The 18,374-nt window shown below is 55.1% G+C and overlaps 1 protein-coding gene across 10 annotated transcripts in view; it reads left to right on the forward strand.

Moving 5' to 3' along the window:
- The window catches only part of Kcnt1 (potassium sodium-activated channel subfamily T member 1), a 53,759-nt gene that overhangs the window by 32,546 nt on the left and 2,839 nt on the right, over positions 1-18,374 (forward strand). For 7 of the 10 annotated variants that reach the window (XM_076937594.1, XM_076937599.1, XM_076937592.1 and 4 more), the window contains 19 exons: positions 2,608-2,772; positions 3,024-3,160; positions 4,631-4,694; positions 4,778-4,886; positions 5,360-5,468; positions 5,679-5,828; positions 6,217-6,455; positions 7,619-7,853; positions 9,413-9,518; positions 10,469-10,641; positions 11,170-11,241; positions 11,376-11,510; positions 11,936-12,047; positions 13,207-13,308; positions 13,602-13,685; positions 13,812-13,937; positions 14,268-14,288; positions 15,022-15,352; positions 16,665-16,727. In XM_076937594.1, the coding sequence (XP_076793709.1) occupies positions 2,608-2,772; positions 3,024-3,160; positions 4,631-4,694; positions 4,778-4,886; positions 5,360-5,468; positions 5,679-5,828; positions 6,217-6,455; positions 7,619-7,853; positions 9,413-9,518; positions 10,469-10,641; positions 11,170-11,241; positions 11,376-11,510; positions 11,936-12,047; positions 13,207-13,308; positions 13,602-13,685; positions 13,812-13,937; positions 14,268-14,288; positions 15,022-15,352; positions 16,665-16,727 (2,533 nt within the window). The remainder of the gene's footprint in view (positions 1-2,607; positions 2,773-3,023; positions 3,161-4,630; positions 4,695-4,777; positions 4,887-5,359; positions 5,469-5,678; positions 5,829-6,216; positions 6,456-7,618; positions 7,854-9,412; positions 9,519-10,468; positions 10,642-11,169; positions 11,242-11,375; positions 11,511-11,935; positions 12,048-13,206; positions 13,309-13,601; positions 13,686-13,811; positions 13,938-14,267; positions 14,289-15,021; positions 15,353-16,664; positions 16,728-18,374) is intronic. The other 3 variants (XM_034506923.2, XM_076937596.1, XM_076937593.1) reach the window with 2 other exon arrangements.

Genomic DNA, 18,374 nt, shown 5'->3' on the forward strand with positions numbered 1-18,374 from the left:
GCCTCTGTGTGCTTGGATTAAAGGTTTTGTTGTTTGATCAGGACGCAAAGCTCTCGCTATGTTTCCTCAGGCCACATTGTCTTTTTGTCCTGTGTTGACACTGCATTTCTTCTGAGCTCTGTCAGTGCCAATGTGTGCATCTAGCAAGCTGTGTCAGATACCATGTGCTGTCCCTGAGCTGTCACTCTGACCTTCCTGTGACAACCCGTTGAATTTGGGCAGATGTCTGGCCTCTGATTAAAGACATTCTCACTCCAGTTTGCCAGAACCAGAATTCTTTTTTAATTAAATACTTTTATCAGTCCAATGGAGTGATAATACAGGATTTATAACACAGGTTTTTTTTTACACATTTAAAAATTAATGCAATTGTCTAATATTACCCATCTTTGAATTCCTGAGAGAAACACAACATATGGCTTTTTACAGTGTTATGCTGGAGTCGGCTGAGGTTTGTTGGGTTCTCATAGTTAAGCATGTGTCCGAGCGGGGCCTGTACTTTCCTTTATCTGTCGTCACATCCAAGATGAGTCTCTTTTGGTCAGAGTCACTACAGCTAGGGTGTGCAGGTATCTCCCAAGACTGCTAGAAGATGGCCATACACCTGGACTTAGAAACAGACTCCACAGTTATGGAGGCCACAGGTCCAAAATCTGGTGTCTGTGGCATGGTTCACAGAGAGCTCTGAAAGCATCAGGTTGGCCCGTTTCCGGGCCTCAGCGTCTCTTGGCTTACAGAAGAAATTCCAAAATTCCTTTACTTCAGTGAAGACCCTGCACATGGCCTTTCCTCTGTTGCTCACCGTCTCTTCCTTCTGCCCTTCTTCTAGCTGCACTTGGTATCTGCGTCAGCTTATCCTGTGTGGGCTTTGGTGGTATATACCATTGTTCAGTGACAGCCAAGATTTATTGATCACCTCCTGGTGGTCACCCTGGTCAAGCATCTGATTATTTCCTGACATAAAGGCCAGATCCTGATCCCTGCAAAGGCCCCATACGATTTTTCCAGATGAAGTCACATTCCTTCGTTGCAGGAAGTCATCTTTTTTGATCCCCTCCCCAGTCCCTCTACACACTATAGGTCCTGTCCTCACTGTGCTGCCCTGCCCCCACTGCAAAGCCATCGGAGACTCATTCTGGCCCCTCACCTCATAGCCGCATCAGCTCATTGGGATTCTCTGACAGCAGGAGCTGAGGCAGGTATCGCCAGGGACAATCCACCCACGAGTCTCAGCCTTCATTTTCTATCAGGACTCTCTTTGGGGTCCCCGGTCTCTTCCCCAGATGAGGATGAGCCCTGTCCCAGTAGCTCCAGAGTTACTTTGATGTGAAGTGGGAATAAAACTCTTATTTGCCTTCTCGGAGGCTCTGAAGTGGGCCTGACACTGAGGCTCGCTCTCCTCCACAGGGGTTGAGTGTTTAAGACTCGGTGCCCAATTACGTAGGCAACGGATACTCTGGAGGCCAGGTCAGAGTGAGGCTGTGGCTGGCCTAGGACTTCGGGGGAACTGGAGGTGCCCATTATCTGGTAGTAGTTGTGTTTGGTAGTTAGTATCACGGCCGCCTCCAGACCACATGTTCCACCTTGTGCCCAGCTCCATATGACCTTGTGGCCCTTGTTCCACCTACAGGTAGCCCATGGATATTGGATTTGGGAATCACCATAATCCAAGATGACCTCAGGTCCACAAATTACAAACACACACACACACACACACACACACACACACACACACACACGTACTTCCAGATCAGCTCCCATCTGGAGATTCTGAGCAGTGAGCCTGCTTTAGGAATCCATGTCAGTCCTTTAGCTCTCTTACCACCACAGCTGCAAATACCCCTGCACTTTTCATGCGAGGAGACTGAGGCCTGAGAGAGGCTGGAAGCAAGACCAAGGATCTACCCTGGTCCACCTGCGGGGGGCTCCTGTGTTCCCCAACACCCCTTGGATACAAGTCTCCTCATGAGGACCCATGGGAGTGAGATGAAGGTTACAATAGTTACAGAGCGGACACAGCCATCAGGGTCACTGCCACGGTCCTAGAAGTGGACTAGAGATACTCAAGGGTAGAACAGACAGTGGACATCTGACCTCAGAGCCACATGCAGTGTGAGGCCTTGGGCAGAACCAGTACTGTGCGAACCTGGCAGTGCTCACCACAACTCTCCCCACTCAACACAAGGGAACCCCACTGGCAAGGCCTGAACACAGCTTCCACATCAGAAACCTGATAACTGATCTGGTCACAGTTGATAGAGAGACACCCAATGTGTAACTTCCATGCTAAGGATTTCCTAATACTGTCGGGAAAGCCAATAGGAGGAGCCAGGACTCTCATGTCTGTCCAGAGTCCAGAGCATAGGCTCTGGCATCTGCTACTGGTCATGTAGCTTCTGAGGCCACAAGCTGGACTTCTCATGACCTGTGCCACACAGCAGTTTCTGATCCTGGCCCTGCTCTGGTCTCTGCTCACCCTGCTGCATCCTGCCAGCCAAGCAGGCCTGCTCTTGCAGCACCTGGCAGCTCCGTGACGCTGCTGCACTACAGCCTGCCCTGCCCTCCGCTCCCCATCAGGTGCCTGTGATCTTTACTCCCTCTCCACAGTTTGAAGAGCTTGTCTACCTCTGGATGGAGCGGCAGAAGTCAGGGGGCAACTATAGCCGCCACCGAGCACGGACAGAGAAGCATGTGGTCCTGTGTGTGAGTTCCCTCAAGATCGATCTCCTCATGGATTTTCTGAATGAGTTCTATGCCCACCCCCGGCTCCAGGTAAGGCTGTGGGCACCCCTAGGGAGCCTCACCTCACCTCAACCCCCAACTCCCGCTCCAGCGCAGGAATACCACGTTTGGGCTAAGCTCCTGAGTGCTCTAGATCCTGGTTATGTCCCATGTGTGTTGGATGGGGGGTCTGTGGTGGTCCAATGAGGCCCTGGAGTGACACCACCCAGGAAACAGAACCGGTGGGGGTTGGGGGGTGCAGGAGCCTGCTCAGAGGCACTGACATTCAGCCTTGCCAGCAGGACTACTACGTGGTCATCCTGTGTCCCTCTGAAATGGATGTCCAGGTACGCAGGGTACTGCAGATTCCCCTGTGGTCCCAGCGGGTCATCTACCTCCAGGGCTCTGCCCTCAAGGACCAGGACCTCATGAGAGCCAAGTGAGTGCTGGTCAGGACAGCACAGCCAGACCTAGGCCTAAGGCCACCAGGAGTCCCCAGGTAGAGGGAGGTAGGGTCATAACAGTCTTAACTGCCTGAGGCAGGCAGGTGTCCTATATGAAAGCAGGACCAGAGCGGGTGAGTGGGACCCTAGCGACTATCCTTACATGCTAGTCACTGCTGGACAGACTGACAAACACTCATGGCCAAGCTGTGGTCTCTGCCGCTGTGAATCTTGCCTATGGGCAATTTTCCCTCTCCCGCTCTGAGTCTGGGGATTTTCTGTCAGATTTTAGGGAGCTTAAAATAGACCAGGGATGGGGAAAAAAAACGCTGCCAGGAGTCAGAGACAAAGACACGAGGCTGAGGGTGGCTCTTGATTTAAAGACAAGTTGACAGAGTGACTTGAGGTGACAGGAGTGTGCTGTTAACATGTAACTAGAATGTGCTACCGCACCATCTGGGACTCTTCCCCCAAAGCCTCTGTGCCACGTTTTCATTCCAGAAGGTTCCTGTACCCTTTGTTGTGTGGTACAGGTGATGCGGGGCCAAGGGCAAGCAGGACAATGACCCAGGTCCTTCATCCCCAGCACCCTAAGCTGGGGTTCCCATGGATGCAGCCTCTTTTGGGATCCTGCACAATTCATATGAGACTGTATCTGCTGTGTCAGCTCTGGGTTGACTGGCTGGAGAGAGGAAGTACCAGGCAGGCAGGGAGGCACACACAGCTTTTGTGGAGTGGGAGGTGGTGTGAGGCTTCACTGTCCTGCTTGTGAGCTAAGGGTTTCTCCGACTGGTCCTTGGCAGGCCTAGCTGTTTCTGCAACTGGTCTCCTGGGAACCTGGAAGGAGCCAGAAATGACCACCCAAGTCCAAGCTGCTGAGTCGTCAGGCAGGCAGAGGAAAGGACAGATTCTATGTTACAGAGCAGAGTTAATGAAAGCCCAGGACATGGCTCCATATGCTGGGCAGTGCCCTATGTAAGGCTAGCTGCCCTAGGGCCTAGGTAATTCCCACCAATGACACAAGTAGACCCATTCTTTGTGACTCTAAGCCTCTGAGAGCTACAGGCAGAGACCAGAGTGTGGATGGGTGTGACAGTGTGTGGCTCAAAGACCCCTCTCAGGTACCAGTATGCCACAGCTTGGAAACCCTGAGTGGTTTCCACTGGCCAGTTGGTGTCTCCAGGACAGGCTTGGTCCATGAGCATTGTTCAGCATCTTAGCTTGGACTCTGAAGTGGATGTCCTAGCATCCTGACCTGCTCAGAATATGTCGGAAGAATCTGGGGAGGTTGGAAGGCCTGGGCTGCACTGCAGGATTTGATGCTACGATGTGCTGGGCCAGGCCTGGCTGTCTTGACAAGGCCCCTGCCTGGCCATCCTTCCTCACCCCTTACATGCCCGGCCTCTCCTGCCCTCCTGGGGAGGCCTCTGGGTCCTTAGCCACACTCAGCAGCTGCTGCTCTGCAGGATGGACAACGGAGAGGCCTGCTTTATCCTCAGCAGCAGGAATGAGGTGGACCGCACAGCTGCGGTGAGTTCAGGCAGACTCCCCCAACCTCTGCTGCCTGCCTGCCCTTAGCAGTAGGCCTCTAACACCAACCACACCTCCCCCAGGATCACCAGACTATCCTTCGAGCCTGGGCTGTGAAGGACTTTGCCCCCAACTGCCCCCTCTATGTCCAGATCCTCAAGCCTGAGAACAAGTTTCACGTCAAATTTGCTGGTGTGTTTGGGGCCCTGTGGCATCATGGGTATGCAGGCTGCAGGGGTGGGAGCAGAGTACCCCTCTCATATGCTCACCGAGGGCTTGTCCTTGGGACAACATTCCCTCTAGCTCTCTGCATCAGAAAATGGGGAACTACTGGGGAGCAGCCTTGACAGATGATCTGGTCTCCACCTGGGGCCAAGGACTGAGATCAGGAGCCAGAGGTGGTGAGGGAACATTGACCAGAGCCTTTAGAGACAGGGGTCATGATGGGCATCTGGGGGACAGCCCGTCTGGGTAGAGCTGGAGTGATCCCAGAAATGCAGGTGCTCACTGAGGGATCAAGCTGATGCTGAGCAGGGTTGGCTATTCAGACTGGGTTTCCAGGGGATACTAGCAGGACTGGCTTCACATGTTCAGAAAGACATGGGTGCTGTGGGGAGGGACCACAGACAGCAGGGGTGCGGGCCTTGACCCTGCAGTTCCCACAGACCACGTGGTGTGCGAGGAAGAGTGCAAGTATGCCATGCTGGCCCTGAACTGCATCTGCCCGGCCACCTCCACCCTCATCACCCTGCTGGTGCACACGTCCCGTGGCCAGTGAGTGCCCTGTGCCAGACCGACTACCACGCCCTGGTCATCCCGATCAACCCCACAAGGCAGGGCGGGCTCCCTGGAGGTGGAGGGCATGTAATGGGCAGAGGTCTGGCACAGGAAGGGGTCTAAGGAGATGCAGGGTGTATTTACCAATTGGGTGAGAGGGCAGGCCTGGCTGCGGGCGACAGGCCCCTCACCCTGCTCCTCTGGTAGGGAAGGACAGGAGTCTCCAGAGCAGTGGCAGCGCATGTATGGACGCTGCTCGGGCAACGAGGTGTACCACATTCGCATGGGTGAAAGTAAATTCTTCCGGGAGTACGAGGGCAAGAGCTTCACCTACGCAGCCTTCCACGCACACAAGAAGTACGTGGGGCTCAGGGTCGCCTGTAGGGTTGGACCCCGCTGTTCCTGCCACCATTGGGCTACTCATCCTCCTCACCCAGGGCCAGGTCAACATGAGTGGGGGCCCTGGGCAGGAGGTCACAGCGTCTCAGCTAAGGGCAGGCTAACCTGGCTCTGCATACCTGGTGAGGATGGCCAGGACATCCCAGGACGAGGGTTCATGTAAGAACCTGCCGCAAAGTCACTCTTCTCTGAAGCTTTTAAGGCTGACCTGGGATCCCCCAACACCTGAGGGGAGGGCTTGTCCAAGAAGTCCAGGTGTGGTCCCTGGGAGGAGGCTGAGTAGCTCAGGAGGACAGCCTGAGCCCCGGGGTGCCAGGAGTGGTGCTGAAGTTCCATGTCTGCTCAGGTATGGGGTGTGCCTCATTGGGCTGAAGCGTGAGGAGAACAAGAGCATCCTGCTGAACCCAGGGCCACGGCACATCCTGGCCGCCTCGGACACCTGCTTCTATATCAATATTACCAAGGAGGAGAACTCAGCTTTCATCTTCAAGCAGGAGGAGAAGCAGAAGAGGCGGGGTCTTGCAGGGCAGGCACTTTACGAAGGGCCCTCCCGGCTCCCGGTGCATAGCATCATAGCCTCTATGGGTGAGCTGGTGCAGCATGCAGGTGGAAGATGGGTGGCTTCCAAGGGCGCACCACACCCCACCTGCCACTGAGCAGGACCCCTGAGACCCAGCTCTTCTTGGGCAGTGTGAGCCTCTCCGGGCCTTGGGTTTTACATCTGTCCAATTGTGGTACCCCACCTATTAGAGTTTTGGTGAGCATCAGTTACCTGGATAACTGAGAGCCTGTCAGGGTACTGTGGTAAATGAAGTACTAAGCAGAGGCCCCTGGGGTCTCAGCCAGGCATCCCCTAACTAGATGAAGGCCCCGGGATCCATTGAGTTAGTCATGGTTCGTCCCTGGAACTGCTATCTTCCCAAAACTGGTTCAAGTGACTTCCTGAACAGGATTGGGCCAACACTCAGAAGGAACCCGTGGCATGTGTCATCTTCTGCCAGTCCTCCAGGGGGCAGTGGGAAACAGGAAAGAGTCTCAGGTCCCACAGGCGATCTGTGGTGCTAGGTTCAAGCTATGACCTACAAGGCAAGTTGATATCAATAAGCACCTATTGTGTGTCCAGCCTAAGTGGTCTCTAGGGACCATATGCTTTGACTCTGGTACACATTCTCAATGGTATGTGGCAGCAGCTGTCAGACTGAAGTTGCTGCTCCTGCAGTAGCTGCTTTCTCTGGCGGCCAGGTCTGAGGAAGAGCTTGGGGCTGACGCTGCTCCCCATGCCAGCCTCTGGCCATCCCCTGCTATCTGCTCACCCCATGCCTTCTAAGGAGACAAAAGTAACTCAGGAAGCCCATCCACCCCACCCCTCAGGCCTGGCCCACAGAGCCAACCACCAACCCCAACCTGGCAGCCCTGGGCTGAAGTGGGAACAACAGAGGCCAGCAGGTCAAAGTGGCCTTGCTGCTCCTGGGTTACCGTGTGGCCACCGTCCCTAGCTTCACCCTTAAAGCAGATCAACCAGTTTCCCATGAGTCCCAAGGACCCCCGCCATCAGGTCAGCATCAGTCACAACAATCAGTTTGGATGGGGCCCTGTGGGGTCTACTCAACATAACCACCACTCAGGGAGGCTCCTTGTCCTGAAGAGGAAACTGAGACTCAGAATGTGCTGACATTCCTAGGACCGAACAGCTGGCCTAGAGAGTGGGGTGGGAAGAGCTACTGGTCAGGTTCAACCCCTCTGTCCAGGGACAGTGGCCATGGACCTGCAGAACACAGATTGCCGGCCCTCCCAGGGTGGCAGTGGTGGGGGCGGCGGCACGCTGACTCTGCCCACCGAGAACGGCTCCGGTAGTCGGCGCCCCAGCATCGCACCAGTTCTGGAGTTGGCAGACAGCTCAGCCCTGTTGCCCTGCGACCTGCTAAGTGACCAGTCAGAGGATGAGGTGACGCCCTCAGACGACGAGGGGCTCTCTGTGGTTGAGTGAGTGCTGAGTGGAACTTTCTCCATGGGAGGGAGAGGTCCCGGTGTGGGTATACGCCATCTATGGCAATCCCTGCTTCACAAATGGGGTTTTTGGAGTAGGGGCCAAACGCACAGGGAAGCAGAGCAAAGGCCCTCTACGTCACCCCATCCTGGGGAGCACTTGAGAGCATTCTGACAGGGGTTGCTAGGCTGGAGTTATAGATAATGGGGCTCACAGACCACACAGTGGGGTGCATAAGCAGAGTGGGTGCCTGCTCAGCGGCTGAGCTGTCTGCCCTCGGCTGGTGCAGAGCCAGGCACCGACTGCAGACATCTCTGGGCTCACTCGTCAGCTGCTTGGGCTCCTCTTGGCACTGCGGGTGTGACCCACCTCACTTCAGGTGGATGTTCTTGGGGCAGGGTCTGTAGAGGTCACCAGCAGATGATTTGGCAAGACTTTATCCAGAACCAGAGACTACAAGACTACCCCCAAGTTAGCCATCCTGGCTTGGGGGGTCCGAGGCCAAATGTTCCTGTTTGAGATGGAGAGGGACTTCAGTAAGTCCTCAACAGTTTAGCTACCTTGACCTCAGACAGGGCATCCTCCTATTGGGAGCTGCCCTGAGGTCAAGGGTTCATTTGTAGGGGTCCCATATCCTGCAAGAACATATGTGGGTCCCTGTGGCTGTGTCCCTTAGGGCATGAGGAAACAGCTGGAGAGCTGTGGCCCGGGCTCAGTGTTCAAGCATGGCATGGTGTGTACTGGGTACTGTAGGGTAGGGAGGACGAGAAAAGCTGCTGAGAGGCTAGCCCACTGGAAGCACAGGCCTGAGTATCTGTCTGTCACCTGGGGTGCCATAGGCATCAGAGAGAGAGAGGAGAGGAGAGGAGAGGAGAGGAGAGGAGAGGAGAGGAGAGGAGAGGAGAGGAGAGGAGAGGAGAGGAGAGGAGAGGAGAGGAGAGGAGAGGAGAGGAAGGGAGGGAATGAGGGAGGGAAGAAGTGAGAGAATATATGTATATAGATGTGTAAATGTGTAGAGGTGGGTATTGTTTGCGTATGCCTGTTTGTGTGCACATACATGTGTGCAACCATGTTGTGTGTGTTCATGCATGCATGTGTGCACACATGTGTCTGTTATGTATGTGTGTAAATATCTGCACTGAGTATATTTTGTGTAGAATTTTTCTCAAGGAATGCAAGGCTCCCCTCCTGTCCCATCTAAGTAGTTGGAGGGCTGACTGTTAGGAGACTTCCTGGTGGGCAGCGACACTCCCAGCCCAGCTTGGATCCTATAGAGGAAGCAGCAACAAATGTCTCCTCTGCACACACCCCACACCCCCCCACCGCCTGAGCCACTCTAGGGCCTTGGTAAGGGCCAATGTACCAGTCCCAGCCCTGGCCTGGGAAGCAGGGACAGGTCCCTGGCTGTCCCAGGCAGATGTCAGGAGTTGGGGGACAGTACGCCGTCTTTGCTAGTATGGGGTAAGTCTGTGATAGTCTGTGTGACGTGCAGCTTTGAAGCGGCCGGGCCCCCACGGTGTCACGCCATGCTGTGGTGTTCTCTGTCTTCATCCAGGTATGTGAAGGGCTACCCCCCCAACTCACCCTACATTGGCAGCTCCCCGACTTTATGCCACCTCCTGCCGGTGAAAGCCCCCTTTTGCTGCCTGCGGCTAGACAAGGTAAGACCACTCAGCTGTGGCCGTCTGACATCTCACTTTGGCGACACTGTACTTTCGTTGTACTGCAAAATGGTACAGGAGCAGCCCCCTCGCTGTCTTACCCTTGCCTGCCTGCTCTCTGCCTGCCTGCTCTGACTCATAGCAGCCTTTTCTGAACAGGATGAAAGCCAATTAGGACTGTTGTGTCCCTCACCCAAACACCTGTGTGTTTCCAGACGGTGCAGACCATCTCTCCTCCTCATAGAAGCCCACTGTAGAGGAGGCAGAGCCAGATTCTGCTCGGGGTGCATGTCATTCCTTAAGGCGGCACATGTCTGTCCTTCTCCACCGTCCACCTTCCTCTATGGTTCAGTGACTGCAGACATAGGGCGGGATAGCTTCTGACCTGCCCGACTCTGAGTCACCGTCTTAGTTCTAGGCCCCTCCAGTAGTGCTCAGCATGTTACCAAGAGGAAAATGTGTTGCATTCACACGGTGGAGGCACACACTCTGTTTCTTGTTGTTTGGTATCTGAAGCCTCTGATGCCTGCCAGCCTCTTGCACTTCTTCCCTGCACACGCCAAGCTGTAGACTGGGATCAGGCACCTCCAACTGAGGTCTGACTCCATTTGGGGTTGGGGCTTTAGGACTCATCTGCTGCCTGTAGCCTTGCATCGGGGCTCTGGTGGGCAGAGCTAGGAAATGAATGTGTGTGAACACACACTTGCACACACACCTGTGCACAATGACTTGGCCCTCTATTTCTGTAGCTAAGTGGTGCATTGGCTGGCTTCCACCAAGCTTTGTGGGGCATTGACTTTAGTGGCTGCCAGCAGGTTGAGCCCTGGTGGCTGGTGGCCCCGTATCTCCCCAGGGCTCCCACGTGCTACACACTGCATGGCCCTGTTGTTGTTGGCCCACTGGCTTCTCCAACAGCCAGGGTGTCCAGCCTGGGTTCCTCCACATCCTAGGGCTGCAAACACAACAGCTATGAGGATGCCAAGGCCTACGGGTTCAAGAACAAGCTGATTATTGTCTCTGCTGAGACGGCAGGCAACGGGCTCTACAACTTCATTGTGCCTCTGCGTGCCTACTACCGGTCCCGCCGGGAGCTCAACCCCATTGTGTTGCTGCTTGACAACAAGTGAGGCCGGGTGCAGGCCTCATGCTGCCTCACGTGTGTGTGTGTGTGTGTGTGTGTGTGTGTGTGTGTGTGTGTGTGTGACTGTGTGTGTGTGCCTGTGTGTGTGTGTGCCTGTGCGTGTGTGTCCCTGTGTGTGTGTGTCCCTGTGTGTGTCCCTGTGTGTGTGTGGCTGTCCCCTGTTGTCTTCTGTGACCATGCCTTCCTTCGGCAGCATCCCCCTCTAGTTTCTCCTGTAACCTCTTTACCTTATGTCTCCACAACTGAGAGTCCCAGATGGCAGGACCACAGGGATCCCCAAAACTACAGCCCCTTTCATCCAAGGACCCCAGAAGCCTGGCAGCCAGAGCCTATGGTCCAGCCTTGGCTATCTAGCCTCATCAAGCCCAAGGCCTAGGTTTCCTGAGCTGAATAGTGGCAGATCCTTTGACCGTAACCTCCATTCAGTCCCATATTTTGGGGGCCCCAACACAGTGTGGGGAGGATAAGCCACAGGACAGATGGCACCTCCAGGCCCTGCTGTCCCCACAGGCCTGACCACCACTTCCTGGAGGCCATCTGCTGCTTCCCCATGGTCTACTACATGGAGGGGTCCGTGGACAAGTAAGCTGAGGACAGCATGGCCAGGGCTCTGCCCCTCCCCAACTGCCTCAAACGAGCAACTGGTGCCCATCCAGAGGAAGGGGTGCTGAGGGCATTGAGGCCGATCCTACGGCCATGTTGCTTGCCCTGTGCAGCCTGGACAGCCTGCTGCAGTGCGGCATCATCTATGCTGACAACCTGGTAGTGGTGGACAAGGAGAGTACCATGAGTGCCGAAGAGGACTACATGGCGGATGCCAAGACCATTGTCAATGTGCAGACCATGTTCCGGTGAGCACCCGACCCATGGGAGCAAGGCCTCATGGTGAGGACCACAGAACACACCAAATTGTGGCCCCTACAAGAGACCCCACAGCTATGACTGTAGGGCCCATCAGAGTTTACAGACCTCACCACAGGGCCCACAAGAGACTATGACTATAGGACCCACCACAGACCCCACAGGCTTGACCCCAAAATCTATCAGAGACCAACCCCATAGCTGTAATGATGGGACCCACAAGAGGCCACCCAGTCATGACCACTGGATCCACCACAGACCCCACAGCCCTGACCACAGCCATAAGATCCACCACGGACCCCACACAGCCCTGGGATCCATCTGGGATACCACACATTCCTGACCACAGCCCTGGGACCCACTCAGGCTCTCAGCCCTGAGTGGATGACAACCCCAACAATCATTCTTCCCTCAGGCTTTTCCCCAGTCTCAGCATTACCACGGAGCTCACACACCCTTCCAACATGCGCTTCATGCAGTTCCGTGCCAAGGACAGCTACTCTCTGGCTCTTTCCAAACTTGAAAAGGTAAGCGGGCTCCTCCTGGACGGCCATCCTTCATTGAGGAGCCCAGAGACAGGACAAAGAGGAGGGGGCAGGGCTGTGGGAACATCGGCTACTGGCTACTGTCCTGCAGGAGCTGAGGAGGCAGGTTCAGCTGACGGTGCTCCCTGTGGTGCTAACTCCCGAGCACCTGCAAGTCAGTGGTAATCCTCTCTGGGATCAGCCAGGAACCGTTAGCAGATACCTACAGGCCACCGGGTACCAGACAACGCCTCTGTTCTCTTACAGTAGGGATCAGAGAGTAGAGAGACCTGTGTTGATCACACAGCAGGCGGAACAGCAGTGCCAGAGCTGTACCTAACTCTTGCACTTCTGACACTGGAGTTCTGTAGGAGGTGTCAGGTCCCACGGAGGGCATTCACTGGGCCAGATGTGGAACTCAGGGACACAGGGACTCAGCAAGGTGTTATAGACATACTAAGGACCCAGAAACCCAGTAGGAATATGAGGAACTTCAGGGGTACGGAGACAGGTCACTGTCTGTGTTGCTTTGTGTAAGGTGGCTTGGTCCTCCCTGCTATCCACACAAGGGCTGGCTAGGTACTGGGGTAAGGACAGTGGGAGCATATATTAGGATGAGGACAGCATAGGCCAGGTGTGGATGAGAAAGTCATAGCTGCCAATGCTTGTTGTTCTGTGTGACTCCCGAGTTCAGCCTGGGCCAGTGTGCTACAGGGGACCAGCATGGCTGACTAAGGAAGACCCAGGAGTTGTCTGGGGCAGTGTGTGTGAGGCCCTGGGTTCCAAATACAGGATGTATTTTGCAGGTCCTGGGTCACACTCTCTTCTCAGAACCCCAAACTCTCCCTAGGCTGTGGCCCTGAGAGTGTGTGGGGAATACAGCTGGATATTCAAGCTTGCTGGCCAGAAGTCTGCTGGTGTATGCACAGATGCACATCCATGTAGACTACATACCATGCACATACAACACATGCATATGTATATATACCATGCGCACATGCTCATAAACCACTGATGCACACAAAATGCATCATGGACATACCACACATACATGTACACACATATGCATACATATACCACACATACACCATCCTATATACACATCTTTACTCTGATGGCCACCCACAATCTTATGTGTCATCTGAGGACCCCTTTCTTGCAGCAAGAACGGGAGAATGGCTCCAACCTGGCCTTCATGTTCCGCCTGCCGTTTGCTGCTGGCCGAGTGTTTAGCATCAGCATGTTGGACACGCTGCTCTACCAGGTCAGCTGGAATGTGGAGAAAGGTGGGCAGGGTCCCATAATCCCTGGACTAGATTCCACAATGGATCTATCACTGAAATCTGGTCCCACTGCTCTGAACAGGCTTCCCCGGGGCCCCTGAGACTTGATCCTGCTGAAGCAGCAGGTCTCAGTGCCCTAGGGATACACTGGTACCACTCTGGGGGGTTTGGGTCCTGGTCCTTTTGGGACCTCATGTAATGGGATGGCAGGCAGGTGGCTTCTGGGTGTGTGGAGGCTGGAGCATCTCCCTCACGTGGCCCTGCCGCCCCACAGTCCTTCGTGAAGGACTACATGATCACCATCACCAGGCTGCTGTTGGGCCTTGACACTACACCAGGCTCCGGCTACCTCTGTGCTGTAAGTGCGGGGGCCAGGTGTGTGGTACCATACAACAGGCCTGGCACCCTCCGTGGCTCCCTGCAGCACTGGGGCTGTGGGTACTGTTGTAACCCCTCTTAGCTCAGGGCTTCCCACTCATTGCAGATGAAGGTAACTGAGGATGACCTGTGGATCCGTACTTACGGCCGCCTCTTCCAGAAACTCTGCTCCTCCAGTGCTGAGATCCCTATTGGCATCTACAGGACCGAGTGCCACGTCTTCTCCTCTGAGGTACCTTCCCAGTGCCATGTAGTTTCCATCCTTATGGTCCAGCGCTGAGGAGCTGGGTGTGGCTAATGTTTGCCATGGGCTCCTTCCAGGCAGTTTCAGTGCCTAAAACATGTGCCTCCATTGAGGGCAGCTGCCACTCTGGGAAGAATGGTGACCTTGGGAAGCACTCCAGAGCTCCAGGGGGACTGGGCAGGGCGTTGGGCGAAGTCTGGTACAGCTAGCCTACCTGATGTGGGAAGCACACCCTGCCCCCTGAATGGTCTGTGTGGACTCGGAGGGGCTAAGGTGTACTGGGGTAGGCTCCCACACAGCCCTTGATTTCCTTTACAGCCCCATGACCTCAGAGCCCAGGTGAGCACCCCTGGACCCCATGTGGCATTTCTGCTTTACCTTTGCTTCGTGGAATTCTTCTGTACCTTGATCAGGCCCCTGGGAAGCTTGTTGGCCACTGGGCAGTTCAGGGTTGGTGGCGTTTAGCGGTTACCATCCTCTCATACAGTGTGGAACTAAGGTGGGGGCAGATCACCCAGGATTTCAGCCCATCATCTGTACCCCTCACCCCAGCCCAGCTGTGTACATTAGCAGGTCACACTATAGCCTCCAAAGTGGCAGGTGCCTATATGATCTGACCTGACCCCCACACCCTCATTATCCTTCCCAGTCTCCACAAGGTACTGTCTAATGGGGCCCCTACATTTTCTCCAGCATCTCACATGCCCACTTAATCAGGCACAGCCTACCACACCCCCTCTCCGTTTGCTGACTCCCAAGGATGGCCATGAGTAAAATATGGTACAGACAAGGTTCCTAGCATAAGGTCAGGACATGCTGGGCCAACCCTAGACATGACAGCCCAGAGAGGCAATGTCCCCAGGGAAATGGGGACAGGCTGGCTCCGTCCTGGACCAGACTTTGAGCAGGACCAGGAGGCCAGGAGACTGGTGTACAGATGGGAACATAGGAACCCCACAGTTCTTCTGGCCTGGAGAAGGCTGGAGTTCACACTATGGGTCCAGGGTCCATCTCCTCTCCTGGCACCTCATGCCACAGGGGGGGCCCAGCCATAGCCCTCCTGCCTGCCCAGTCTCAGATCTCGGTGAACATGGAGGACTGCGAGGACACTCGGGAGGCCAAGGGGCCCTGGGGCACACAGGCTGCATCTGGCAGTGGCAGCATCCACGGCCGTCACGGGGGCAGTGCTGACCCAGTAGAGCACCCACTACTGTGCCGCAAGAGTCTGCAGTGGGCCCGCAAGCTGAGTCGCAAGAGCAACAAGCAGGCGGGGAAGGCACCCGTGGCCACAGACTGGATCACCCAGCAGCGGCTCAGCCTGTACCGGCGCTCAGAGCGCCAGGAGCTCTCGGAGCTGGTCAAGAACCGAATGAAGCACCTGGGGCTGCCCACCACCGGCTATGGTAAGGGCTGGCAACAAGGCAGGGCCGGTAGGACCATAGCAGATCAGCTGATGGGCATCTCATATCTGCCTGACCCCTACAGCTGGTTTGGCTCCAGCTGCACCATGGCCTCCCTGGGCCTGCTCAGCAAAGGGCAGAGGGGTGTCCACACCCATGACGTATGGAGGTTCAGGGTGACCCACAAACTGACTCTACCACTCTGGAGTCTCAGTTTCCCCACTATAAAGTAAGGGACTTAGAGAAAGAGTAGACAGCTCCCCCAAAGCTCAACTTCAACTTCAACTTCAACCGGGATCCAAGTCCAGTCTTCCCATTCCATGAGAGACGTGAAAGGCAGGGGGTTGGCAGGGCCACAGCCCAGCCCTGCCCTGGTCACCCCTGCCGTAGTCACCAGGGACAAGAATAGCCTGCACATTCCTTCATCCATCCCATGTCCTTCCCGTGGCAGTCGCCACAGCTCTGTTGCTCCAGTCAGTCCTAGGGGAACATCTGTGTGGACAGATTTTTGTAACTCCCTTCTCCCTGTGCCATTTTGGGGTAACACCTGTGTGACTCTGAGTAGGTCTTCTCTAGAGATGTCACCTCTTGATGAGGTCAGAGGGGCCCGGGATCTCTATTCTGGCCTGTGCCTCTCCCCACTCCTTCAGCATCTCAGTACTCAGCTGTTGCCAAGGCCCACCCTGCTTGCTGACGTCCATCGTCACCCTAGAGACACCTCTAAGTAGAAGGAGCTGCACGGGGATCACTGGGGCTGAGACATGCATAGGGAGAGCAGTGCATATTGGGCATTCTGGGCATGTTCACAAGGCAGGGGCAGACTTGGAGAAAGGCCTGGGAAGACTGAGACCAGGGTTTTGAGGCCACCAGAGCCCTCCCCAGTCATGTGTACAGTGTGGAGAGTGTCCCTACAATGCCCTAGATCTAGTGACCACCCCAGTACTTCTGCCTGGATAACCTGGTGATTTCCAGGAAACTAAGCACCAAGGCTAAGGGGATTCCAGCATTCATGAGCCTTTGCAAGTACTAGCAGATGCAAAGTCGAGCCCGTATGACCACCTGCCCTGTGTACACTTAGCCTCTGCCACCCTGGCCCTGCCAGAGCTTGCCAGATAAAGCCCAGATTCCCTTTGGCAACTGACTTGCTTCTGAGGTGACTAGTGCTGGCCACCACTCTACCAGCGTGGATGGTGTCTGCGTGCAGCTGGCCACTGCCCTGAACCCATTCTGCTGTGCCAGCGTGCCCACCCCGCCACTGCTTGCTGACCTGTCTCTCTCTCTGTTTCTGTCTGTGCCTCTCCTATGTGTTCCATAGAGGACGTAGCAAATTTAACAGCCAGTGATGTGATGAATCGGGTAAACCTGGGATATTTGCAAGGTAATTCTGCTCCAGTGGATACTGGCCACCACACAGGGGATGTGCCAACCCTTTGCCACCTTGACTGGGCCAGGCAGTGACCAGAAGAGATGAGAGGGCTTTGTGTGTCCACAGAGGGTTCTCAAGCCTTCTGCCTTCCTCCTTGGTTTGTTCTAGCTGAGGGCTGTAGGACCCCAGATGATGGAGCCTACCCTGGTCCCAGGCCTTAACTCAAAATACTTCACCCAGTTTTGTTAGGATGTGCCTTGCCATGTAGCTTTGTCCTGACTAGGCAGTAGGCCATCCAACAACAGCTTGTCTCTTTGCCTAGTCCTACGAGATGTCCAAAGTCCCTGTGTGTCTCAGTGGGCAGGCATGAGGATGGAACTTAGGGTTGGCATTCTGTGCCAAGGCATAGACAGAGTTGTATTACTCAAGCCAGGTAGACTTGGGGCTTCAAGAGAAGTCTCTGCTTGAGACAGAGATCTACTTCTCATCTGGGTGCTTAATGGTACTGAGTACCTCCTCCAAGGAGTATCCCTCCCTGAGGCTCAGAGCAGAGATTAAGCCACTGCCTTCGGTGCCTCCCTTCAATATAGGTTGTCAAGGAGCTTTAGGGGTATCTGAGCTCAAGTAGGTAACAGTTAAGCTGGGTCCGTATTTGCAAGGATGGCTGTGGGCAGCCACAGAAGCAAAGTGTTGGCATCTCCTGTGCTTGTGGTTTTTCTCATTCTGCCACCCATAACAGCATTCATGGAAGCTGGGCCCTCTGCCGGGCACATGGGGTTCTGATCTAGGGCTGGTGACTTCCATGAACCAAGCATACCCTGCACCCAGCTCTATCTGCTTCCTGTGTGGCTCCTAGGCAAAGGTGGGCAGGCGAGGACCTGGGCAGCTCCTGCAGGGTCACGAAATGCTCTTGGGTGTACACTGAGCATCACCTGTGTGCTCATGGGGGGAAAATGTGCTGGAACTCGGCAACAGGAGCTCACAGTACCCTATGGGCGTCATGAAGTGGCATCAAGATGTCAGGCCAGAATGTCACACCGTGTTCAGAAAAGGGCAACACCCAAGGAGGGGTTGGGCCCAGGGGCACAGGCCCTGGAGTTACTCTGGTTCTGGGATAAGTAAGCTGAGTCTCAGGTTAGTACGCTCTAGCTACATGGGGAAATGGATATAGAGGCCCAGGGCCTGGATCTAGTGAGTACTGGGCTGGAGGAAGTGGGAGGAGGTGAGGGGACACAGCCGTTGAAGAGGCCTGACCTGTTGGGAGTTTCCATTCTAGAAGTGCATTCGAGCCAGGTCTTGTCCCCACCCCTACCCCTGCACCTGCTGTCCACCTTTACCAAACATAGGAGCTGCTGAGGCCACTTCAGGGCAGTTAGCTGGCCTTCCTGGCCAAGCAGTTGGAGTCAGTACCACAAGACTGACCACAGCCCCTTCCCTGCACTACAGCTGGAATTTGGCCTGGCCCCCTCAACTCAACACTGAGCCAGGCCTAGTCCCACCCTGGGCTTTGCTAGTCTCAGACATTCCAAGATCTGACGCTGGTTGGTGGAAAATCATAGCCCTGGGCCCAGCCCTGAGGAGGGAGGATCCAGTAGCTTCTCTCAGTCAGGGCTTTTAGCCCCACCTCCAAGATGACTGTATGGTGGCCCTGACAGACAA

This window comes from Arvicanthis niloticus, chromosome 6 (assembly GCF_011762505.2).
Source record: "Arvicanthis niloticus isolate mArvNil1 chromosome 6, mArvNil1.pat.X, whole genome shotgun sequence".
NCBI classification, from domain to species: Eukaryota; Metazoa; Chordata; class Mammalia; order Rodentia; family Muridae; genus Arvicanthis; species Arvicanthis niloticus.